We start from the raw sequence: 27,141 nt of genomic DNA on the forward strand, positions 1-27,141 counted from the left end.
TATCAGTGGGCATGCATGAGGCAGCAGGGTCAGAAGTTAATCTCTGAGGAAGACTATTTTTCTTCATCTCTGAGACCCCAGAGACGACCACCAGAGACAACTGCGCAGACGCAAAGGACTGATAAGACGATTAGCATACGAAGTGGAGAGGAGCCAAGGAATGAATATGCATATGTAGCATTCTAGAGGTTAAAAGAACGCGAGTGAGCGAGAGGCTGCGCATGCCTTTGAGAGCTATCCTGCATCGCCTCCAGCGCTGAATCACATACCTACTTTAAAACTTACTCTGTCTCTGAGTTTTAGAGTCTTTCCGTGTGTCATCAGGATCCTCCAGTTAGCGAGGTAATGAAATAAATTTACTCTTTGCATTTCAGCCATGGTCTTGTGATTGTTCTGGCTGCCTGCCTGTATCAATTCACACAGTTACCAACCTGAATTGCAGCCAGGATGGAAAAATCCTGTGACTAAAGGAAATTCTCTTGTGACCCTATAAACAGCAGTCTTAAGTGAGACCCTTTGAGCTGTCCTGAACTGCAGCAGGCTGTAAACAGTAACGTCCTTCTGAGTAGGACACCTAGCAGAGCTAGTGAACTCTCAAGTTTGCTATACTTAGAGGACCACTCATGAATGCTGACAAGGGAGTCTAGGCTGATACCTACGATCCTCAAGGTTCAACCCTTTGCCCATTTGAGAAGATGCAAAAGCATCCAACGTGAGTACTTCACTGAACTAGAGGGGAATTTTTCACAGGTATATACCTTGTACATACTCCTTTAGGTCTGTGTGCATGCAAGTGTGCATATGCTACAGCAAATGTACTAGGAATGCTGCTCTCCTGGATTCTTAAGTGCTTTATATTTTAAGTTAGGTCTGTGATTTACTGTTGTGCTTATAGGAAATTCTATATGAATCTTTTGTTAAATTGTTTAACTTAATTAAATAATTAAGTTAATTGTTTAACTTAACCTATTGATTCAGTGCTGTAATGTTCAAGTGCTGTTAAACCTTTAGGCCTAAACCGTTGGTTAAGTCTGGGGTTAAGTTTGTCAAGGGAGTCCACACTGAACCTTGTGTCTCAATGGAAGGCTCTCCCTTATTCCTTTTTATCCTTACCGTTTCCTATCCTTACCTTCCTCCGCCCCCGCCCTGCCCCAGCCTCCACATAGATAATTTTTGGGTTGATACTGGGTTTAGATTGATTGATTTTAGTTTGTTTTTTTTCTGTGTGCTGTAACCTTCAAGTAAATAGTAGAGTGAACCTTGACAATGAACTTTGTAGTGCTTTCAATTTTATATTAAACCTGCTTTTGCCGATACCATTGCCGGTGATTCTTTAAGTGACCTTTAAAAACTAATTTGCGATATACCTCAGCCTCTCATGTCAGAGGGAATAGAAATTCCCCTAGCTCGGAAGAAACAGGGACGGCTCTGCCTAACGTCCACCATTGGGGGTAGTGTATAGTGTAATATCCGGGGAAGCTCGTAACAACCTCAAGCAACAGGAACATCCGGTTCAGGGTTGGGGAGGCTCAGTCCGTATTGTGTAGTTTGTAAGTGAGGATGGCGTTGTGGTTTTCCTCCCTTCAGGGTCTTGGTTCGGTTGAGGAAGATGAGGAACAGGAATTCACTCTTACATCTATTCAGCGCCTGTCGGAATGGCAGGTACGTTTCTCCCCGTACCATTTGTCATGCTGTTTTCTTGTTCTGCTGAGTTTGTATGGGAATTCATGAGCTCCTTCCTTCCTCCGGGGGGGGGGGGCTTCACCGCATGTACCAGGGGCATGGATTTCGGTTGCTAGACCAAACCTTGGGTGGAAGCACGCGTGACTCCCACCGCTGGGGCATTCTACATTGCCAGAGCCTGCAACTGCAGGGTTTATTCCTGGTTTCAGCGCTCCGGGTTCTTGGGGGAAGGGCTTTTGACTATCAGTTTACAGAATCAATTTACAGAGAAACGAATCTGTTTGGGGCTCATACATGTGTAGTTTCTTCGCGCTGTGTGGTGTAAAATATAAAATGAAACCACTGAAGAGGTGCAAAGATGTGAGTCTGAGAATTGATTAAACTTTTTTTTTCTTTTTCTTAAATAATCACAAGACTGGTGCATCGGGAGTGTAAACAGGCATGCAGAAGTGCATGGTTATCCTGGATCTATTTAGCTATCCTTAGATGTCTATAGAGAGTTGACTCTGGCTGGATGCCAAGCATCCACCAAGCCACTCTATCAGTCCCTCCCCAATTGGACAGGGGAGAGAAAATATAACAAAAGGTTCATGAGTTAAGGGCTGGGAGAAATCACTCACCAAATACCATCACGGGCAAAACAGACTCAGCTTGAGAGTATTAATTGAATTTATTACCAATCAAAATCAGAGAAGGATAATGAGAAGTAAAATAAATTTTAAAACCACCTTCCCCCTCCCTTACCAGCTCTCCCTCCTTCCCCCCAGTGGTGCAGGGAGACAGGGAATGGGGGTTACTGTCAGTTCATCACACATTGTTCCTGCCACTGCTCAGGGAGAAGAGTCCTTTCCCTGCTCCAGCTTGGGGTGCCTTCTCCACGAACTTCTCCAACATGAGTTCATCCCATGGGCAACAGTTCATCATTAACTGCTCCAAAATGGATCACTCTTTCACAGAGTGCAGTCCTTCAGGCACAGCCTGCTCCAGCGTGAGTCCCCCACAGATTCACAAGTCCTACCAGAGACCCACTCCAGTGTGAGCTTCCCACAGGGTTACAGCCCTCTTCCAGGCATCCACCTGCTTCAGCGTGGGTCTCCTCCACAGGGTGGAGGTGGATCTTTGCATCCCCATTAACCTTCATGGGCTGCAGGGGAATCTCAGTTCTGGCACCTGGAGTACCTCCTCCCCCTCCTTCTCCACTGACCTTGGTGTCTACAGAGCTGTTCCTCTTACATATTCTCACCCCCCTCTTCTCTGACTGCAATTACATCTCCCCAATAATTTTTTTTCCTTCCTAAATATGTTATCATAGAGACATTACTATCATTCCTGATTGGCTCGGCCTTGGCCAGCAGTGGGACCGTCCTGGAGCTGGCTGGCATTGGCTCTGCTGAACATGGAGGAAGCTTCTAGCAGCTTCTCACAGAAGCCATTCTTGTAGCCCCTCCACTACCAAAACCTTGCCACACAAACCCAACACAGTATGTCAGAAAGGAATCATGTAGTAATGCTATGGGCAATATTGGAATTTGTCACCAGCCCACTCACAGACAAAACAGTTTCAACTTGGGAAATTTTATTCCATTTAATTTATTGCCAACTGATACAAACTCAATTACTGATTCAGGTACTGATGTGAATAAATTCCCACAATTAAACAAACAGGAAAACAACTTTTTTGCCCCCTTCCCCAAGTTCGATCAAATGCTTCCCTGCTTCCTAGTCTCAATTTCCCTTGTTTTTACTAGGTTATGATCTGGTGACAGGTGGCACAATGGTGGTTGGGGTCATCTATGAGGTCAGAGGGAGGGAGGGAGGGAGGGAGAGTAGCCAGGAGAAACTTGGGAGATTTAAACAGCTCTAGGGAGCACAAGCAGCCCAGAGCATGGCGAACAGTGCAGGCAAAGCGGATGTGGCGCATCAGAAGGATGTGATGCATCAGTTTGTGCTGCAGTTCACGCAGGCGGGGTGCCGAAATGCTGTAGCTCAAGCAGTTAGCTCAGTTAGTGGTCATTGCCCTTGTCGAGAGCTCAGGTATGGTGTCCACTTGGCAGGAAGCCAAATCATCTATGTTCGCCAAAAAAGATGCAGATCTCCAGACAGAGCTCGCAAAAAACCACATGGTCATCCAGGTTTCAGGCTGTAGAGAATGCCTAAACATTTACTGGACTGTAGCAGAGAGCAGTTACATCAGATGGGACCTGCTCAACCTGGGAGCTGTTATGGGATGATATAGAAAGGTTAAGGAGTATTAGAGAATCAGCAAGGGAGGTAGACTGGTGAGACTAAGCTCTGAACTCCTGGAGACAGGAGCAGCCACCAGAAATAATTCAAGATCATGAGAATTCTCTGTTTATCCCACAGTAAAGAGCAGATACCAGTTGTGAAGAAAGGAGTTAATGGAGGATTGTCCATGCTCAGGGTGGAAAACAAACTCCTTCACCCACCTCACTCCCCCAGGTGCCTCTGCACAATAGGTAGGAGGCTTTGTATGTGGAAGCCAAAGGATGAGGATGTAGGTCTGGTTACACCAGAGGTGTTACCGCAATCAGAAAGGTCAACTCTGTATTACGACCACTTCCAAGAGGAAGAAAAGATGGATTATAGTTGTAGGCAATTCCCTTCTAAGGAGACTGGAGGGCCCAGTATGCCGATCGGGCCCAACCCATAGGGAGACCTGTTGCCTCCCATGGGCCTGGGTTAAGTGCATCACCAGGAAACTTCCAAGCCTGGTGTAGCCTTGGACTACTACCCATTACTGATCTTCCATGCAGGGGGTGATGAAGTGGCAACACATAGTCCAAGGGTGATCAGAAAGCACTTCAGGGCCTTGGGACAGTTGATAAGGGACTCTGGGACACAAGTTATATTCTCCTCTATACTTCCAGTTGAAGGCAGCAACATTTGAAGAAACAGACAGAGTCTATTAATACGTGGCTCCACAACTGATGTCACCACCATAAGTTTGGGTTTTTTGACAATGAAATGGCCTACGCAGCACCAGACATGCTGGCGTCAGATGGGACTCACCTTTCTCAGCAAGGGAGAAGAGTCTTTGCCCAGGAACTAGTGGGGCTCATTGACAGGGCTTTAAACTAGATATGATGGGAGAGAGGGACAATATCAGGCTTGTCCTTGGCAAACTGTTGGATGAGAGGCAAAGGTTGGAGGGGCAGAGTGCAGGTGAGGGTCCTCTGCTTCTGACTGACATATGCTGGCCACACTGGAGCACACTTGCAGTCTTACACAAACAAGCCAAGGACTCCTGAGGTAATACAAGCCAACAGGGACACACCAATGCACATAGCCTAGGCAACAAACAGGAGTTGGAAGCCACTGTGCTGCTAGAAAGGTGTGACCTTGTTGCTATTTCTGAAACTTGGTGGGATGAATACCATGACTGGAGTGCAACTATTGATGGCTACAGGCTGTTCAGAAGGGACAGAGGAGGGAGGAGAGGTGGAGGGGTTGCCCTCTACATCAAGAAGTGGATTGAATGTGAAGAGTTGTCTCTAAAGAACAGCCCCAAGCAGGTCAAAAGCTTATGGGTAAGATTCAGAGACTGAGGAAAAAAAGGAAACCTTATAGTTGGTGTCTACTACAGGCCGCCTGATCAAGGGAGCCTATTGATGAAGCCTTCCTGCTCCAGCTACAGGAGGCATTGCATTCACAGGCTCTCATACTGCTCAGGGACTTCAACCACCCCAACATCTGCTGGGAAAGTAGCACAACAAGCTGTAGGCAATCCAGGAGACTCCTGGAATGCATGGAGGTTTGTTTGCTTCGCGTATCTGTCTCTCAGGCCAGCCCAGTGTTCAGCTGGACCACCCTGCTAGCTCTGATATGCCTCAACAGGACCTTTGCATGGGTCTTGGCTCCGCAGCACCTTTACCTTGGCTGTCACGGCCATGGTTCGAAAGAGGGGACACTCTCGCGGCTGAGGAACAAAGGTTTTATTCGGGGATCACAGGGGCAGTCCCTGGTCCCAGGCCTGTGCCTCCGGAGAGTGACCCAGGACCCGGTCAGCAGGGGGTTTTTGTTCACCAGAAGTCTCAGGGGTGGGTACAAGTTGCAAAACCAATGAAACAAAGCAAGGTGGCTAATGCCAGCTGCAATACACAACATCAACAAATCAGGTAAATTGGGGTGGGGTCTTGGGGGATCCACCAACCACTGTCCGACACCTCTCAGAAGGTCTTGGGCCTGGGAGATTGATGGACAGGAGGGGGGAGAAGATACATTGGGATGAGGGAAAAGACAATGGGATGACCAAACTCCAGGCAGAGGCTTAGGTTGTCTTGGAAACTCTTATCAACTTCTGATAAGAACATTCCAGGAGAGGGGCTCTTATCTAGCTGGGGTTAAAGTCCAAGCCACACTAAACTTATAACTAAAAACCTATAAAACAATTCCAGCATCCCCACAGAGGTTAACTTCTTGAGCCAGGTAATAGACAGCCCTACCAAAGGGGATGTGTTACTGGATGTGTTGGTCACCAACACAAGTGAACTAATTGGAGACATCAAGACTGGAGCCAGCCTGGGCTGCAGTGATCATGCACTGGTGAAGTTTGCAGTCCTGAGGGATGTGGGTCAGGTAACAAGTAAAGTTGGGTCCCTGAATTTTAGGAAAGCAGACTTTCAGGTCTTAGGGGAGATAGTCAGTGGGATCCCCTGGGAGACTGCCCTCAGGGTCAAGGGAGTGGAACAGAGCTGGCAGATCTTTAAGGAAGTCTTCCATAGAGCGCAAGAGCTAACAATCCCCAGGATCAAGAGATCAGGCAAGGAAGGCTGAGTAGGGACCTGCTGGTCAAACTGAAGGCAAGAAGCAAATGCATAGGCAGTTTAAGCTAGGATGGGTATCCTGGGAAGAATATAGAAATGAAGTTTGATAGTGTAGGGAGGGAGTGAGGAAGGCCAAGCTGAAGCTGGAACTGAACCTGGCAAGGAATGCAAAGATTAACAGGAAGGGCTTCTACAGGTATGTCAGCTGGAAAAGGAAGGTCAAAGGAGGTGTACCCTCCTTGATACACAATGCTGGAAAACTGGTAACAACAGATGAGGAGAAGGCTAAGGTATTCAACTTTTTTGCCTCAGTCTTCCATGTGGATGGAGAGCAGAATTGGGACACTTGAGGAACCTGAATACACATAAGTCTATGGGAGCCAATGAGATGTATCCCAGAGTGAAGTCCCAGGTGACTGGAAAAAAGGAAACATTGTACCCATCTTAAAAAAGGGTAGAAAAGAGGATCCTGGGAACTACCAACCTGTCAGCCTCACCTCTGTGCCTGGGAAGATCACAGAACAGATCCTCCTAGAAGCTCTGCTAAGGCACGTGAAGGACAGGGAGGTCATTCATGACAGCCAGCACAGCTTCACCAAGGGCAAGTCCTGCCTAACCAACCCAGTGTCCTTCTATGATGTAGTGACTAGATCAGTGGGCAAGGGAAGGGCTACAGATGTCATTTATCTGGAGTTCTGTAAAGCCTTTGACGCAGTCCCCCACAACATCCTTCTCTCTGAATTGGGGAGATGGATTTCATTAGTGGACTGTTAGATGGATAAGAAAGTGGTTGGACAGTACCATCCAGAGGGTAGTGGTCAATGGCTCAGAGTCCCGATGGACATCAGTGACAAGTGGTGTCCTTCAGGGGTCCATATTTGGACCAGTGTTATTTAATATCTTCATCAATGACAGACGGATTGAGTGCACCCTCAGTAAGCTTGCAGATGACACCAAGCTGAGTGGTCCAGTTGACACACCTGAAGGATGAGGCCATCCAGAGGGACTTGGACAAGTTAGAGAAGTGGGCCCATGGGAATCTCATGAGGTTTAACAAGACCAAGTGCTAGTGCTGCACCTGGGTCTGGTGCACAACTGCTATCAATCCTGGCTGGGGGATGAACAGATTGAGAGCAGCCCTGCTGAGAAGGACTTGAGGATGCTGTTAAAGGAGAGGCTGGACATGAACTGGCAATGTGTCACCCCCCCACTCAGAGTGGCCACAAGTTGTGACGTGGGTGTGGACTCTCATAGAGGACAAACAGGCAGCAGCAGGTGACATGGAAAGCTTCTTTATTTTTCTGACTCCATCACTTATATACACTTTTTACAGAAGGCCAGGATTGGCCCAAGGAGGTTACAACCTCATGACTCCATTGGTCACTCTGACCATCAGTCAAGTTCTCCTCTCAGAGAAGGACTATGCAAAACACACAGATAATTTCTAAAAATACATATAGTTTACATTAAAAGCAGTGTGAGAATCAGGCTGCAAAGATTCAAACACTTGAAAGCAAGAAAATACAGGGCGACAGCAATGTGCACTCACAGCCCAGAGAGCCAAATGTGTCCTGAGCTGCATCCAAAGCAGCATGGGCAGCAGGGTGATGGAAATGATTCTGCCCCTCTGCTCTCATGAAACCCCACATGGAGTGCTGAATCCAGCTCTGGGGTCCCAGCACAGGAAGGACATGGACCTGTCAGAGCGAGTCCAGAAAGTCACCAAGATTATTAGAGGGATGGAGCACCTCTCCTACAAGGAAAGGATGAGAGAATTGGGTTTGTCCAGCCTGGAAAAGAGAAGGCTTGGGGATGACCTAATTGCAGCCTTGCAGTACCTGAAGGAAGCCTACAAGAAAGATGAAGAGAGGCTATTTAGAAGAGCATGTAGTGACAGCACCAGGAAGAATGGCTTTAAGCTGAAAGAGGGCCGAATTAGATTGGCTATTAGGAAGAAATTCTTTACTGTGAGGGTGGTGAGGCACTGGCATGGGTTTCCCAGAGAAGCTGTGGGTGCCCCATCCCTGGCACTGTTCAAGGCCAGACTGGATGGGGTTCTGAGCAACCTGGTCCATTGGAAGATGTCCCTGTCCACAGCAAGGGGTTGGAACTAGATGATCTTTAAGGTCTCTTCCAACCCCAGCCATTCTTTGATTCTATGATCTGCATAAGGATTTCTTTCTGCAGCTCCTTGCTACTTTCTCATTTTCTTTCACCACTCCTTGCTTCTTACTTATTTTCCTCTGCTTTAGTGTGAGTTCTTCCATGGGTTGCAGGCCATTTGAGAGTGTGCCTTCTTCAGCATGGCTTAACTACAGGGTGCAGTCTCTTCAGGGTGCAGCTGCAATGGTGTGGAGTAATTCCTTTCAAGATTGCATCTCCAGGTGGTACCTACATTGTCTCCTTTCACTTCTCCTACCAGCTCACACTCTTTCTTAAATATACTTGAGCAGAGGAACCAGATGCACCAAGTTTTGGTGTGCAGTGGATTATTTACCTTATCTTCAGAGCTGGCTGGAACAGCTATGACCAGCAGATAAGAGTACATGGCCTCTCCCTGCACGTCACTCCTGCAGCCTCCCTGCTACCAAACCCCTGTACTTCATGCCCAATACATTGCATCCTTTATCTCCGTGAAAGACATATTTAAGAACTGTTTGAACATATATCCATTATAAACTCTACTTACAATGTCATCCTAATCTTAATATACATACATTATAAGCTATCTTTTGTCCTGCATATACACTTAGTAAAACCCTATCCCTTGCCCCAAGAACCAGATTACAGATTTTAACATCATAGCAATTCAGATTTTGATGATTTTAGCCCCTGTAATCAGCTTTGCAGGGGCAAGTGGTGGAATTTCAATTGTTACAATGTTAATCCCTTTTGTCTAGTCTGCAAGGACAAAATATTTTTATATACAGACTCCTGAATGGTGGTTTATGCAGTGTGGAATGGCTCAAAGAATGGAATTGTGATAAATGGAAGAGCTGACAAAAGTCAGTTTGGGAAGAAGAAGAAAGTAGAAAGTAATAAAATGGCTACTCTAAGAAAAACCCACTTTAAAACATCATGATAATGCTCATATTCCAAATGCAAAGGGAACTCAAGATCAGAAAACCAGATTTATTTCTCTGTAAATTGATTCTGTAAACTGGTTCTATTGGGTCTAAATGAGTGGTTTGGACCACTTTAACAATCACTATTAAAGGCATTGGCAAAAAGCAGGTTTTGATATAAATTTGTGAAAGTGTGATTTAACAGTTTAATGGCAATGTTCACTCTATTACTTTACTACATAGATGAAGTATACATAGGAAAATCCAATTAGAATGAATTCAGAATGATTTAGAACAGAGACTGGGGATGTAAAAGGGTAAGGGTGCAAAGGATACAGATACAAAAGAAAAGGGGGCAAAAGGATTTAGCAGCACTTAATCATTGACTAATTTAACATTCAAAAAGTGTTTCAATTGTATTTACTACAATTATAACAGTGACTTAATTATAGATTCACGATAACAGCATTTATACCATAATCAATTTACACACATGCACACAGGCAGAGATGTATACATCTAAATCTATAGAGGTACCTATCAAAAATTCTCCCTGAAGTCCAGTGAAATACTCACATCAAATCTATTTATGTTTCTCAACTGACCTGGGTTGCACCTCAAGAAGTGAGGGGGTAGGGAGTATCAGCCTAGGTCTCATCATCAGTGACAGTCTTGGGTATTGCAAGCTTGAAGGTTTGTGAGCTCTGAGAGGCATCCCACTCAGAGGGAGGTGCTGGCTCAGCCCACTGTGGTCCAGGAGAGCTCAAAGGGCCTCAGGAGAGCTCAAAGGGCCTCAGGACTGCTGTTCATAGGGTCACAAGACGGCTGCCTTTAGTCATCCACAAAATTTCCATCCTCGGGTCAGTAATTACTGCAGTTTCCAAAACATTTGAAAATTGTTCCCAGAACTCCAACAATGGTGTCACTGGAGTTTCGAAAACTCCAGCAGCAATGGTGCCATTCCACTTGGGCTATGATTCAGGTAGAGAATGTTGCAAGGCTGTCAGGGGATGACTGATTATTCTTTGTTCCTCACCTTGGTTGGGCAGTTGATGTTTCTTTTATGGTCAGTGTTGTTCCCACCTTGATCATGCCTGATATGGTCAGGGATGTTTCACTGCCCAACTGGTATGGTAAAGGAGCACTTCACCACTCATCTGGTTTGGTTAAGGCTTGTCAGGAGCTCCTGAGATCGTAGAGTGGGCCTGGTTGGGGGAACCACAGGTGGACACCAAATTGATCAGGCAGTATGCCCTTGCTGCAAAGAAAGCTAATGGTATCCTGGGCTGCATTTTAGACAAAGCATTGCCAAGAGGTTGAAGATGATCCTTCCCCTTTGCTCAGCATTGGTGAGGTCACACCTGTGTCTAGTTCTGGACTACCCAGTACAAGAGAGACATGGACATACTAGAGAGAGTCCAACAAAAGGTCACAAAGATGTTTATGGGACCGGAGCACCTCACAAATGAAGTTAAGAGAGCTGAGACTGTTTAGCCTAGGGAAGAGAAGGCTTCGGAGAGATCTTATGAATGTATGTAAATACCTGAAGGGAAGGTCTAAAGAAGACATAACCAGGCTCTTTTCAGTGGTGCCCAATGACAGGACCAGAGGCAGAATCAGAATCAGAATCAGAATCATTAGGTTGGAAGAGACCTCCAGGATCATCAAGTCCAACCCAACCCTAACCTCAACTAAACCATGGCACCAAGTGCCACATCTAGTCTTTTCTTAAACACATCCAGAGATGGTGAATCCACCCCCTCCCCAGGGAGACCATTCCAATACTTTATTACCCTTTCTGTAAAAAACTTTTTCCTGATATCTAGCCTATATTTCCCTTGGTGCAGCTTAAGACTGTGTCCTCTTGTTCTGTCAGTTGCTGCCTGGAGAAAGAGACCAACCCCCACCTGACTACAGCCACCTTTCAGGAAGCTGTAGAGAGTGATAAGGTCACCTCTGAGTCTTCTCTTCTCCGGGCTAAACAAACCCAGCTCCCTCAGTTGTTCCTCATAGGGCTTCTGCTCCAAGTGTGCTCCAAGCCCCTCACCAGCCTTGTTGCCCTCCTCTGGACGTGCTCAAGCATCTCAATGTCATTCCTAAACTGAGGGGTCCAGAACTAGACACAGTACTCAAGGTGCGGCCTCACTAGTGCCTAGTACAAGGGAAGAATGACCTCCCTGCTCCTGCTGGACACACTATTCCCAATACTGGCCAGGATGTCATTTGCCTTCTTGGCCACCAGGGCACACTGCTGGCTCATGTTCAGTCGGTTATCAACCAGAACCCCCAGGTCCCTTTCTGCCTGGGCACTGTCCAGCCACACCATCCCCAGCCTATAACGTTGCAGGGGGTTATTGTGGCCAAAATGCAGGACTTGGCACTTGGACTTGTTAAACTTCATCCTATTGGATTCTGCCCATCCATCCAATCGTTCCAGGTCTCTCTGGAGAGCCCTCCTACATTCCAACAGGTCGACACATGCTCCCAGCTTAGTGTCGTCTGCAAATTTACTAATGAAAGATTCAATACCCTCATCCATGTAATCAATAAAAATATTAAACAAAATTGGCCCCAATACAGATCCCTGAGGGACACCACTGGTGACTAGCTGCCAGCTGGATGCAGCACCGTTCACCACCACTCTTCGGGCCTGGCCATTCAGCCAGTTCTTAACCCAGCAAAGAGTGCTCCTGTCTAAGCTGCAGGCTGCCAGTTCTTCCAGGAGTATTCTGTGGGAGACAGTGTCAAAGGCCTTGCTGAAGTCCAAATAGACAACATCCACAGCCTTCCCTGCATGCACCAGGCAGGCCACCTGGTCATAAAAGGAGACCAGGTTGGTCAAACATGACCTACCCTTCCTAAACCCATGCAGGCTGGGTCTAATACCCTGGCTGTATTGTAAGTGCTGCATAATAGCTCTCAATATAAACTGTTTCATCACCTTACCAGGTACTGAGGTCAGGCTAACTGGCCTATAATTACCAGGATCCTCCTTTCTACCCTTTTTATGAATAGGAATCACATTGGCCAGTTTCCAATCATCTGGAACCTCACCAGTGAGCCAGGACTGTTGGTAAATGATGGAGAGAGGCTTTGCAAGCTCATCTGCCAGCTCCCTCATCACCCTGGGTTGGATCCCATCTGGGCCCATAGATTTGTAGACATTCAAGCAGCTCAACATTTCTCTGACTGCCTCCTCCTGGATAACAGGAGGACCACTCTGTTTCCTGACACCATCTACCAACCCAGTATGACCATTATCCTGAGGACAAGCCATCTTCCCACTAAAGACTGAAACAAAAAAGGTGTTAAGCACTTCTGCCTTCTCCTCATCTGCAGTTACTAAGTTCCCTCCTGCATCCAATAGATAACAAAGGTTGGTCTTACCCTTCCTTTTACCATTAACCTATTTGTAAAAATAGTTTTTATTATTTCTCGGGTTGGTTTTCTCACCCGAGATTCAAGTTGTTTAAAGTCCTTGGCCCTCTAAAAGCCCCGAGTCGCGTTGGTACAAAGAAGCGGAGTCTTCAAGGCCTTGCTTTCTGGTTTCTCAAGTTGTTTATTATTTGATATCACAAAGTTTTTCTCCGCTCCCAGCCGAGGTCCGGACAGCGGCTGGGACACGAGGCGACTGCCCACCGATGGGACGTCACCTTACATTTATACAGATAATTACGTATAGGATATTTACTATTTCACACCAATGCCTAGTGCTTACACTAAGAGGGTCACTTCTGCTTTGACCCAATCCACTCTAACTATCTTATTTCATCACCACCCCAGAAGATGGAGGACGAGGAAGAAGGAGAGGGACACGAGGTACCACTCAAATTCCACCATCTTGTCCCTCATTTACCTCTATTCTAAGAATCCTAAAACTACTGAATTTTGTATGTTCTACTGTATTAAACTACTATTTTCACTTCCTGGTGATTTGCAATTCCTCTCCTAATGCTGGAAGTTTCTCCCATGTGCTAAGATCAAACTCAGTGTCTTCCTGGGCTCTGTGCCAAGGTTTCCAACCCCCCTGGACCAGTTCCACACCCCCCTGTCCAGGGCTCAAATTCTCTTTCCCAGGTTTCAGGTCATCCAAGGGGATGTCCTGGACTCCAACAATTATCCTTTACAGAAGTTGCCAAATTAAGTTCAAATTGAGCTTTGGCTTCCTTAATTTTCTTCCTACATGTCCTAGTAACCCCCCTAAATGCTTCTTGAGAAACTTGACCCACCTTCCAGAGATGATACATCCTTTTTTTATTCTTAAGTTCTTTCAAAATCTCATTACCCATCCAGGCTGGACATTTGCCTTGTTGACTCATCTTTCGGCACACAGGGACAGCCTGTTCCTGTGCCCTCAAGATCTCTGTTTTGAAGCATGCCCACCTTTCCTGGGCTCCTTTGTTTTAAAAAAACTACTTCCCAAGGAACTCTCTGGACAAGCCTCCTGAATAAGTCAAAGTCTGCCCTCCGAAAGTCTAATACAAAAGTCTGTTGATACTCCTCCTAACTTCACCAAATATTGAGAACTCTACAATTTCATTATCACTATGCCCCAAGTGGCCTCCAACCACCACACCTCACACCAGCCCATCTCTATTTGCAAACAACGGGTCTAACATAGTCCCTCCTCTGGTGGGCTCCTTCACCAGCTGCAACAAGAAGTTGTCCTCAATACATTCTAAGAACTTCCTGGACTGCCTCCTTTCTGCTATATTAACTTCCCAGCAGATGTTTGGTAGGTTAAAGTCACCTACAAGAACAAGAGCTGGTGCTCCTGAAACATTTTCCAGCTCCTTATAGAATAGGTTGTCCACCTCTTCTTCCTGGTTGGGTGGATGATAACAGACTCCCAATAGGATGTCAGCCTTATTGGCCTTCCCCTTAATTCTTACCCATAAGCATTCAACTTCATCATCACTAGTTATAATATCTATGGCATCAAAAGCCTTCCTAATATAAAGGGCCACCCCTCCACCCCTTCTCCCTTTCCTGTCTCTTCTGAAGAGCTTGTAGCCATCCAGCGCCAGCGCTCCAGCCATGTGAGTCGTCCCACCACGTTTCTGTGATAGCGACTACATCATAGTTCTGCTGTTGCACCAGGGCTTCAAGCTCTTCTTGCTTATTACCCATGCTGTGTGGATTATTATACATGCACCTCAGTTGGGTTAATGACTTCACCCCTAACTTAGGTTTATCACCCTTGGGTCTGCTCCCAGATAGTCCATCCTCTTCCCCCTTCAAACCTAGTTTAAAGCCCTCTCAATGAGTTCTGCCAGTTTGTAAGCTAAAAACCTACTACCCTTTTCAGAGAAATGAAACCCATCCAGTTCTAACAGGCCAGGCGCTGAAAAAGTTGCCCCATAATCAAAGAACCCAAAATTCTGCTGATGACACCAACCCTTGAGCCACTTATTGACAGTGTGAGTTCTCCATTTCCTTTCATCATACTTTTCCGCCACAAAAGGGATTGAACGGAACACTACCTGTACTTCTGCCCTATCAACCACTTGACCCAATGCTTTAAAGTCCCTTTTTATTGCCTTAGCACTTCTCTTTTCAATCTCATCACTCCCAGCCTGGAGTATCAGCAATGGATAGTAATCTGAGGGCTGAATCAGCCCAGGAAGTCTCTCAGTAATATCCCGTATCCAAGCCCCAGGGAGGCAGCAGACCTCCCTGTGGGTTGGGTCTGGTCGACATATGGGGCCCTCTGTTCCTCTCAGAAGGGAGTCACCCATGACGACTACTCTTCTTTTCTTTTTAATGTTAGAAGTAGCAATCTGTCTGACTTATGAAGCATAACTGGGAGGCTCAGCGGGCAGATCAATCTCTTCTACATCATCTAACTGACCCTCTAGATCCAGGGCCTCATACCTATTCTGAAGTGACACCTGGGTAGGTGATGGGGGTTGGGGGAAATTTCCATTACCTACCTGAGTAGGAACCCATTTCCACTCCTCTCCATCCACCAGGTGTTCTCCTATTGCCTGACAGTGGGAGGCGTGAGAGTCCTTTGATTCTTGGTGGGCCTCTCAAAGATGGAAGGGCAGAGCTCCACCAATCTATTTCCCTTTCCCTAATACTCCTTAGTCTATCAACTTCCTCCCTAAGCTCAGCCACCAAAAAAAGATCATTCACTTGTTCGCACTGCATGCAGACTTCTTCTGCAACTCCCCCTGATGCCACTGATAAGCTTAAACACTCCACAGGAATGGGTCTCTGGACAGACACATCCTTGGAGGATTCTACCTGGCTACATACACTTTCACTAACTGCAGTTTTGGATTGTGTCCAAACCGTTACTAAGAAAAAAACAAAAACTAACCAACAGAACTGCAAACTAAAAGAAAAAAATCTTCAGTCCTATCTGCTTGCCCTGCCTGCGTGAACTGCCTTGCAAACTGTCGTGCCCTTGCAGCCATGCCATGCCCCTGTTTGCCCACTCCTGTTTGCCACGCTCCCTAAAGGCCTCTTTTAAAGCACCCCTGCCTGATGCTGGAGGGCAAAAACCCCTTCCTGTGCCTGCACGGCAGCTAATGAGCAGTGGGCACAGAGCAGTGGGCACAAATGGCAACACAGGAGGTTCCATCTGAACCTCAGGAAACACTTTTACTATGAGGGTGACTGAGCTCTGGAACAAGTTGCCCAGTGGATTTGTAGAATCTCCCTTCTTAGAGATAGTGAAAAATCATCTGGACATGGTCCTGGGCAACTTGTTTAAGATGGCTCTGCTTGAGCAGGGGGTTTGGACCAGATGACCTGTAAAGATCCCTTCCAACCTCAACCATTCTATGATTCTGAGTCTGTTTTGTCCATAGTAAATGGCAAGCAGTCTCCCTGTCCTTATCTCCACCTGTGATCTTTTTCATATTATTTTCTCCCCCTCAGTCCTGCTGAGGAGGAGGAGTGATAGAGCGCCTTGGTAGGCACCTGGCAGCCAGCCAAGGTCAATCTACCACAACATAGAGCAAAAATTAACAGCACTATTGGAGGTATCAATATGTTCATAAGTCCAATAGCGGTTGTCCTGGTTTAGGATTAATTAGGGGAGAACCCCTAAAAACAAACCTCCACCACCCCTCCCCCCCAGCCCTGGGTTTGGGAAGGAAAATTCCTTGGAGTAGAAAAGTGGAAAAAACTGGTTTATTGACAAAAGTTCCTGGAGAACTGTCTCCTGTGGGAAGGACCCCATGTTTGAGCAGGGGAAAGACTCTCTCTGAGCAGCAGGAGAAACATGTTATGAACTGACCATAACCCCCATTCCCTGTTGTTACCCCACACCTTTAGAGGGGCAACACGTTGCGAGGTGGGAGCGGACCTTCACAGAGGACAGCATGCAGCAGCTTGGTGAAACATGGAAAGCTCTTTATTATCTGACTCCAATTAGCTTATATACATTTTGTACAGAGAGCCAAGATTGGCCCAAAGAGGTTACAACCTCCTGACTCCATTGGTCAATATGACCATCAGTCAAGTTCTCTCTCAGAGAACAAGAATGCAAAACATACAGATAATTTCTAAGAATACAATATTGTTTACATGAAGCAGCGTGAGAAGCTGCTGCAAAGACTCAAACACTTGAAGGCAAGAAATTCAGGGATGACACCCTGTCTCCCTGCACCACTGGGGGAAGGAGGAAGAGCTGGGAAAGAGGGAGGGGTGGGGGAAGATGCTTTTTTGAGGTCTTATTTTACTTCTCATTATCCTTCTCTGTTAGTTTTGTTAGTAATAAATTCAATTAATATTCTTGGTCCTGCTGGCCACACTATTTCTGATACAGGCCAGGATGCCATTGGCCTTCTTGGCCACCTAAGAACACTCTTGTTCACGTTCAGCTGGTTGTTGACCAGCACCCCCAGGTCCTTCTCCACTGGGCCATTTTCCAGCCACTCTTCCCCAAACCTGTAGGGCTGCATGGAGTTTTTGTGACCCAAGTGCAGGACCCAGCACTTGGTCTTGTTGAACCTTATACAATTGGCCTCGGCTCATTGATCCAGCTTGTCCAGATCCCTCTGTAGAGTCTTCCTACTCTCAAGCAGACATGAAGCAACATTGGGATTGTGAGGAAACAATTTAATTTTTATTTATGCCTCAATTTTATCCAGATTTTATGCTATAAATTAATTTTCTGACATTGGGTTGAAAATTACTACATGGACTTATCGTTACGCTTCAGGATGGCTCATGTAACAACACGTAGAACTCTGATTTCTTCAGAGGGCATTATAGCAAAGTTTATTGAAAGACAGATTCTTTTTATACAGTGTTTCAGTACAATGAATAGGATTGGTCCTTTAGGGCACCACCTTTTGGTAAACATCTCTACCAGTAAACAAGTTGGAAAAACACCAGGTGTCAGGTGGAGGAGATTTACAGGATTGTTTTGGGTTCCTCCTTATGATTTCCCTGGCCAGACTGAGAGACTTCTGTCCTTGGCTTTCCCACAGGATTCAAGGCACTGCCTGGAGCCTAAGAATCCACGTTCTGACCACTGTCAGTTCCCACATGGGCTGAGCCCTAACACATGGCACATGTAGAAGGTGGCAAACACACGTGAGGGGGTGGTGGAGACTGGCAACATTACTGTTTCTAAGCAGACAACCCCTTTAGAAAATGGAGGGAAGCTCTGTCTCTGGGGGGACTTTGCCTGACAGCCAATCAGGGGTGAGAAAACTTCCACCACTGGGCTGCAAGTGCCTCCTCCTGCAGGCAGGGATACCCCTGATAACCGGGAAAAATTTCCCTGACTAGACAATGGTCGTCTGCCAAGGATCGGACTATGGGAGGGGCCTTAACACATAAAAGCTGTTAACTGCACTATAACCGGACCCAGCCTCCTCAGTTTCTTAGAGAGAGGAGGACTCGTCTGGAGGTTCAGTTCATTCAGCCCCCTGCTTGCTTTCTCCCTGCAGTCCTGCTTTTTCCCTGCCTGTCTCCCCTGTCCACTGCACCTGTTCTGTCTACCCTGCTTTGCCACTTCCCCGCAACAGCTGCCAGTCACTGCCTGCAGCCGCCGCTGCCTGCAGCAGACTCCTGCTGATTCCCTGCAACTGCCTGCTTGGGGAGATCTCACCGCGATCCCGCTGTGACCTTGTCCACGGTTCTGATTGCCGCTGCAATCCTGCAGCTTATCCTGCCCTCCGCTCTGCTTCAGTGCTGACTCACCAGGCATCCTGTCGCCCATCAACGCAGGAGACACACTGTCTGTCGACCATCGAAGCCGAACTGTGCAGTCTCCTCCCAGCAGGGAGCGCACACATGCTACCTGCCTATCGGATGCTGACGGTGCATCCTGAGGTTCTGATGATAACGTTTTGTCCCTGTCTTTCTGTTTCTCTCTCTGTCTCTATTTTCCCCTCTGTTTAATTTTCTGTCCCTCTGCTGTTGGGACCATACCCTTATCAATAAATGTTTCTCAGATGTAATTTGCCTCGTTTGTGCTTGATTTCATCCGAGAAATATATTAAAAAGAATCCCCCACGATTCCCTTCTAGTGGAATGCGACAGGGATCAGTAGAGAATGCTGTAGTTGGTTCTGTCCTGTGAAAATCACACTTCTTCCTATTCAAATTAGACAAAGCTTTCCTGTTCCATCTGTCCATCTGCAGTGGTTTAGAAAGTCAATTCTGAGGATGATGGGCAGTAGGGCTGGTGGCAGTAGTAGAGGGTACTAATCCTGTATATTTAAACTGAAGTTCCCTTCCAGTAGAACTAGGCATGTCTCTCCTCCAATTTTTCCATGGATGACTACATTTCATCACTGCTACACAATCTAGGGTAACTGAGGTGGTTTGACCCTGGCTGGATGCCAGGTGCCCACCAAAGCCACTTTATCACTCCCTTCCTCAGTTGGACAGGGGAGAGAAAATATAACAAAAGGCTCATGAGTTAAGGACAGGGAGGGGTCACTCACCAATTACCATCACGGGCAAAACAGACGCAACTTGGGGAAATTAATTTAATTTATTACCAACCAATATAAGAGCAGGGTAATGAGAAGTAAAAGAAATCTTAAAAACACCTTCTCCCTACCTCTCCTTCCTTCGTGGGCTTTACTTTATTCCTGATTCTATAACTCCTTCCTCCCAGCAGTGCAGGAAGATGGGGAATGGAGGTTACAGTCAGTTCATCACATGTTGTTTCTGCCACTGCTTCCTCTTCAGGAAGAGGAGTCCTTCCCCTGCTTCCCTGTGGGGTCCCTCCCCCAGGAGACAGTCCTCCGTGAGCTTTTCCAACGAGTCCTTCTCACAGGCTATAGTTCTTCACAAATTGCTCCAACGTGGGTCCCTTTGCATGGGGTACAGTCCTCCAAGAACAGCCTGCTCCAGCCTGGGACCTCCACGGGGTCAAAAGTCCTATCAGGAAACCTGCTCCTACCAGGATGCCTGGAGCACCTCCTGCCCCTTCCTTCTGCACTGACCTTGATGTCTGCAGTTGTTCATCTCACATACTCTCACTCCTCTTTCCTCTGGCTTCAATTACTTCTGCGCAATCACTTTTTTTTCCTTAAATATGTTATCACAGTGGCATTACTATCATTCCTGATTGGCTTGGCCTTGGCCAGTGGCAGGTCTTTCTTGGAGCCAACTGGCATTGGCTCTATTGGGCATGGGGGAAGCTTCTGGAAGCTTCTCACAGAAGCCACTCTTGTAGTGATGCCTTAAAGAACCTGGAAATAAAACAATACACTTTTGAGATAATATTAGTATAGGAGGTAATATAACGACTGGTCTTTATTTGGAGGCCTCCAGGGGCAGTTATGGAAAATGTCCACAAAAGTCCCCCCCATCCCCTCCCCCACCTCCGGGGTGAACACAGTTTTCTAAGTTTAGCCAATTAGTGTAACTGACAAAAATCACCTAATAGAGACATAAGTGGTGGGACAATTTCCCCTGGTTCAAGCCCCCTCTGAATCTTGTCTCCCCTTAGATAGGGACTAAACTGTGTTGATGAAAATGTGTCTCAAAGAGCTGGTTTTGACCTTGGTTCCCAGGGAGAACCAAGATAGGATAGGGGCCTTGTACTCTCAGCTTGGAGCTCTGGACTGTTTTGTCTTTCTGCCTAGGGAAAAGGTAAGGAAGAGTACTGGGAAAACTAGCTACAAATATAAGTGTAAGGAATAAAGAGAATATATAAAAGAAAAAAGAAAAAAAAATCCTTCTGGCAACTAGCCCCCCCCCCCCCCCCCCCCCACTACCAAAACCTTGCCACACAAACCCAATACAGTATGATACTGATGAGGCAAAGGAGTGCTTGGCCACCCTACCGAGATAGTCCAATAATTTCAGTTATCCCCATCCCCTGCCAAGCCAGTGCCACACATGGACCCACACACCCACATATCCCAGTGCAGTAAATTCAAATCTGTTTTCAGAGCAGTATGTGGTTCAGAGATGGAGAGAGGAGAAGGCAATGGTTTAACTGAACTCTTACCTCTCCCCTCTTCTTGCAATTCCTTATCTCACAGTGCTAGATTTCTAAAGGGCTTTCCATCCTGCTCTATGTTCTTCCTTTTATTTCAAAAACATCCAGAAGTCTCATCATGTAGGAAGGGAGTATGCAGAATTCCCATTCTTTCCTGATGTTTTTTCTAAGTTTAACCATACTACCAGATCTTCAGTATTATTCTTGGCCATGCTGCTAATCTGGCACTGTTCTTCTGGCATGCTCCCGACAGTATGGTACATATAAGTCACTCCTTGATCAACAAGGCATCCCACCAGGTTATCAGGTAATACCAGGGGGGTGTTAGTAACTGTGTCTAACTATCAGAGCTTTTGGGCCATGGTGTCCATGCTGACCACCGTTTCAGAGTACCTCTCTTCTTGCCTATAAATACACTCCAACAGCCCAAGCAACTGCAATTGATTACTTCCTTCTTCCCAGGGTTTCCATGAGGTTATTTCATTTGCAGGATCAGGCCACTGTTCAGCATATCCCTCCATCAGACAAACCCTACTCCTTTGCATAGGGCTGTGTTTGCAAGTGGCATAGGCCCCAAATTCCTCAGAGCTCTGCTCACTTGAGATATTGGCTGTATCCCAGCAGCTCTGGTTTCCCAGAACCGTCATTGCAACCTCAGGGCATCTATATGGAGTGGCAGCTGTAAGTGTCCTGCATTTCTATAATTTCATAAAATCATTAAGGTTGGAAAAGGCCTCCAAGATCATCAAGTCCAACCATTAACCTAACACTGCTAGGTCCACCACTAAACCATGTCCCTAATTTCACTCTGAACAAAGGACTGCCTAGTACTCATGTTCTGGAGACCAATGCTGTCATTTCCATAGGTCTGCTTAAACACTAACTTTCAAAGTCACTCCAATTATTTAAATCCCAGGCCATGCCAGGTCTAAGTGTTGCCTGTATTCTCCACCAATACTTTCATAGGCAAAACAGTCTTGACTCTGGGGATTTTGCATCATATAGTTTATTGCCAGTTGACACAAACAATTACTGACTAAGTATTGAAGAAAGAAAACATAAACCACTCAACACTTAGGGAAACACTTTTCCTCTTCCTTCCCCAGACTCAGGTTCAGTCAAATAACTCTCCTCCCTTCTTTCAAGTGTCAACTTGGTTTTGTCAGGTTACCTTCAGTTCCTGTCTCAGTTTTGAGACAATTTTAGGAGGAAAATGCTCTGGAATGAATGTCTCCTCTAAAGAAGGCAGGTTTTGGCACTTCCACCCCCACTCTCGCGGTTTAATCTGGTTGTTTCTCACCCGAGATTCCAAAGCTGGCTGGTGGTTCATGTGGGCACGAAGGGAGTGATTTTCCCTCTTGACCTCTGAAGGATTTAGGGTCTGCTGTCTGACTCTGTGTCTCTGTGTTCTGTGCTGAGCTCGGTGCTCGGTGTTCGGCGCGAGAGAATGATGAGGAGTCTCAAGGTCTTGGTTTTCTGGTTTCTCGTGTTGTTTATTAGTTCCTTATCTTACAATTCTCTCTGTCCGGCTAAGATGTTCACAGCAGCCTGGACACGAGGTGACTCCCCTGTGTCTGGCTGAGATGTTCTCAGCAGCCTGGACACGAGGTGACTCCCCTTCCCCTGTCCGGCTAAGATGTTCACAGCAGCCTGGACACGAGGTGACTCCCCTCCTGTGATGGGAGGTCGCTACCTCTTATACAGATAACTACGTACCCATTGTTTACAATTCTATGCCAATGTCTATCACCTATACTAACAGGGTCATGTCTACTTTGATCCAATCCACTGAAACTACTTTGTGCTCACATCACTACAGAAGATGGATGCCAAGGGAGAAGAAGAAGAACCCAGGGCACCGCCCTAAAATCACCATCTTGTCCCTTTGCATCTACATTCTAAAAATCCAAATCTACAAAATCTTCTGCACAGTGATAAACTACACTACTCTCAGTAACACCTTTGTGACTTGCAATTCTTCTCTCTGTTAGATGTTTTTCTCATGGACCAAAATCAAAGACTGTGTCTTCCTGGGCTCTGTGCCAGGCAAACCCCCCTGCACAGACCCCAGACCCTCTTTTTCGGGTCCCAGGCCTCTCTACCGAGGTCTGTGACTTCCCAGGGTGCCCAGAGGGATGCCCTGGACTCCAACACCCACCAGCACTCCCTCCAACACCAATGCAAAAGGAATTTCTTGGAGGGAAATTAAAAAACCTGTTTGTTTATTTAACAAACAGAGTGTTCACGGGGCACAGGGAAAAAATGAATAATGTTAGATATTAAACCTCCTTGCTGTGGAGAAAGCTGGTGGATTCAGAGTTCTTTTGTTAGCTGGCTTCCCCCGAGGTCCAGAGCTGGGATGCAGTGTCCCACAGCATCCCGCCGGTCCACAGCATCCAGCTCTCGACGATGGTCTGGTGTTCGAACCGGAGCAAAGCTGAACAGTTCCAGAAGAAGCCACAGAAGTCACCAGAGAAATGCTATTGCAGTCCCGAAAAAACTTCTCACCTCAGCTAACAAAAAGAAGCTACCTAAAAGCAAAGAATGTAACTCCCTCTGCTTCAAAGCCAAGCAACATGGGGGAGGGTGAGAGCTTGAACACAAACCAAACAGAAGAATTCCCCTGGCTTTTCCCCTTCCCCCTGGGCCCAGCTTAAAGCTACAGGACCCATTTCTGGTCATAAAGCAGATGATAGAGGAATACAGTATTATCACAAAATCACCCCAAGACAGTTCCTAACAATTCCTTTGATGCAGTGACAGAAGGTTAGAGGGGTTGTGTAATAATTTCTTTCTACTGTTCCTTGCTTCTTACTCTGGCTTCTTCCACAGGCTTCAGTCCTTTTGGGGATAACTGGTCTGACATGGGGAACCTCCTTCCAAGGATGCATCTCCAGCCATGTCCTTAGCAATGTCTTTTTCCATGTGTCCCATCCATTTTTCTTCCTCCAGCAACTGCTGCTCATGTCTTTAATATGGTTGAACAGACAATGCCACGTGCTTCTCTGACTGGCTGAAGTTTTGGCATGCAATGGGTTGTTTACATCAGTTTCAGAGCTGGCTGGAACTGGCTAACTGGCACAAGGCAGTTCATGGCTTCCTCCCATATAGATCACCCCTGCAACCCACTGCTACTGAAACCCTGAAATTTATACCTAATACACCCACAGTAAAAAGTGAGCATTTTACAAGAGCTGGAGTGGAGGAGTTTAACATTCTTCTTATGATTAAAAAATAAACACTGATACAGTGCATTTGGCCATAGGTGAGAAATCTTCTCTAAATAACTAAATTGCAGCCATAGAACAAACTAGGTTGGAAGGGATGTTGGGAGGTATTAAGTCCAATCCCCTGCTCAAAGCAGGTTGTTTGAGGCCTTGTTCATTTGAGTTCCAAATATCTCCACAAATAGTTTTCAAAATTTCTTTGGGCCCTTATCCCAGGGTTTGACAACTTTATTGGAAAAAAAATAAGTGGAATTGCCCTTGTTGCAGGTTGTGTCCACGTCCACTGCCTCTCATCCTGTCTTTGTGCACCTCCTTGAAGAGTCTATCTTCTCTACATTCGCCTATTAAGTAATTGTTGACAACAACAGGATTCCTTTTGGGTCTTCTCTTGTGAAGGCTGAAGAAATCCAGTTCTATCATCATCTCCTCATATGTCACATAGAATAGAATAATAGAATCACTAAGGTTGGAAAAGATCTCTAAGATCATTGAGTCCAAACATTAACCAAGCACCACTGTGTTCACCACTAAACCATGTCCCCAAGTACCACATCCACACATTTTCTGAATACTTCCAGAAATTCCACCCAATTTGGTGTTATCTGCAAACTTGCTGAAGTTTCACTCGATCCCCTCATCCAGATTCTTGATAAAGATATTAAACAGGACTGGCCCCAAAACAGCCCTGGGGGACACCACTAGTGAGTAGTTGCCAACTGGATTTAACTCCATTCATTACCACTCTGTGGGCCCAGCCATCCATCCAGTTTTTTCACCAGCAGAGTGTACCCATCAACACCATAGGAGGCCAGTTTTTCTAGGATAATGCTGTGGGAAACTGTTAAAGGCTTTACTAAATCCAGGGTAGACAATATCCACATCCTTTCCCTCATCCACTAGGGAGGTCACTTGGTCATAAAAGGAGATCAGGTTGGTCATGCCTGACTTTCCTAAACTCATGCTGGCTGGGTCTGATCCCCTGGTTGTCCTGTACTTGTTGCATGATGGCACTCAAGATGATCTCCATGACCTTTCCTGGCACTGAGGTCAGGCTGACAGGTCTGTAGTTCCCTGGATGCTCCTTCCAACCCTTCTTGTACATGGGTGTCACACTGGCCAACTTCCACTTGCCTGGGACCTCCCCAGTTAGCCAGGACTGCTGATAAATGGAGATGGAGATGATGGAGAGTGTCTTGGCAAGCTCTTCTGCCAGTTCCATTAGCACTCTCAAGTGGATCCCATCCAGCCCCATAGACTTGTGAGCATCTTGGTGGCATAGCAGGTCAGTAACTACCTCCTCCTGAATTATGAAGAGTTTATTCTGCTCCCTGTCCCCATCTGTCCGCTCAGGGGCCTGGTTGCCCTGAGTATAACTGGTCTTTCTGGCAAAGAAGGTATTTACCTCAGCCTTTTCTGCATCCTTGATGACAATGTTCCTCCCCACATCCAAAAAGGAATGGAGATTCTCCTTGGCCCTCTTTTTGTTATTAATATATTTGTAAAAACACTTTCTATTATCTTTCACAGCAGTGGCCAGATTGAGTTTTAGCTGGGCTTTCACATTTCTAATTTCCTCTCTATATGACATAGCAACATTCTTGTACCCTTCCTGAGTTGCCTGCCAATCCTTTCAAAGGTAGTAAACTCTGGGTTTTTTTCCTGAGTCTCAGTGAAAGCTCCCTGTTCAGCCAGGCCGGTCTTTTTCCCTGCCAGCTCATCTTTCAGCACATAGGGGCAGGCTGCTCCAGCACCTTTAAGATTTCCTTCTTGAAGAATGTCCAGCCTTCATGGACTCCGTTTTTATTAACGACTGTTTTGCAAGGGACTCTCTGAATCAGTGTCCTGAACAGGCCAAAGTCTGCCCTACAGAAGTCCAGGGTAAAAGTTTTGTTGACCCCCTTCCTTACTTCACTGAGAATTGAAAACTATAATTTTGTGGTTGCTGTGCCCAAGACGGCCTCTGACCACCACTCCAACCCTTCTCTATTCATAAACAGCAGGTCTAGAGGGGCCCCACCCCTGGTAGGCTCCCTTATCAGCTGTCAGGAAGTTTTCTTCCAGACACTCCAACAACTTCCTAGACTGTTTTCTCACCACTGTGCTGAATTTCCAGCAGATGTGAAACATCTGCCAGCCATTTGTAGAATGTTTTATCTGTCTCTTCATCCCGGTTGAGTGTTCTATAACAGATTCCCACCAGGACGTCTGCCTTGTTGGCCTTCCCCCTGATTCTCACCCATAGACACTCAACCTTATCATCACTATCCTTGAGCTCCATACAATCAAAACAGTCCCTAACATACAGAGCCAGAATTCCAGTGATGGCACCAGCCTCTGAGCCAGGTTAATCAGGTGGCTTCTGTTCCTTTCAGTATTCTTCCCTCCTACCGAAGGGATTGAAGAAAACACTACCTGTGCTAATGTCCCTTCAACCAATTGCCCTGAAGTCCCTTTTGATTGCACTTGGACTTCTCTCTTCAACATCATCACTAGTGGCCTGGACAACCAATAGTGGGTAATAATCAGAGGGATGTACCAGACGTGAGTTTCCTAGTAATGTCTCTTACCTGGGCTCCAGGGAGGCAATAGACTTTCCTGTGGGATGGGTCTAGCCAGCATATTGGGACATCTGTTCCCCTCAGAAGGGAGTCACCTACAACAATTACCCTTCTTTCTTTCTTCACCAAGGGAGTTGTAATGCATGAGATTGACTGACTTGCCATAGACAACCCCCTAGATGAACATTTGCATCATTATTTGCCTGGCCCTCAAGTTCCAGAGCCTCAAATCTAGTGTGTAAGGGCACCTGGGAAGGTGGGGGAAACCAGGAGGGGATTCACCTGCTGCCCAAGCAGAAACCTGTTTCCATTCCTCCTTGTCTCTTAGGTTACCTCCTTCTGCCTTGTGGTGAGAGGGCAGGGGATCCTCTGCTTATTGTGGTGTGTCCATCTGTATCAG

The 27,141-nt window shown here is 46.4% G+C and overlaps 1 protein-coding gene across 2 annotated transcripts in view; it reads left to right on the forward strand.

The window, feature by feature from the left end:
- Positions 1 to 1,526: 1,526 nt before the first annotated feature.
- LOC310922195 (hsp90 co-chaperone Cdc37-like 1) overlaps positions 1,527 to 27,141 on the forward strand; it is a 62,392-nt gene continuing 36,777 nt past the window's right edge. For both annotated transcript variants that reach the window (XM_083882618.1, XM_083882617.1), the window contains exon 1: positions 1,527 to 1,662. In XM_083882618.1, coding sequence (XP_083738744.1) covers positions 1,561 to 1,662 — 102 coding nt within the window. In that variant the 5' untranslated portion in view covers positions 1,527 to 1,560. The remainder of the gene's footprint in view (positions 1,663 to 27,141) is intronic.

Source organism: Zosterops lateralis (assembly GCF_965231275.1).
Source record: "Zosterops lateralis genome assembly, chromosome: W".
In the NCBI taxonomy this organism is placed as follows: domain Eukaryota; kingdom Metazoa; phylum Chordata; class Aves; order Passeriformes; family Zosteropidae; genus Zosterops; species Zosterops lateralis.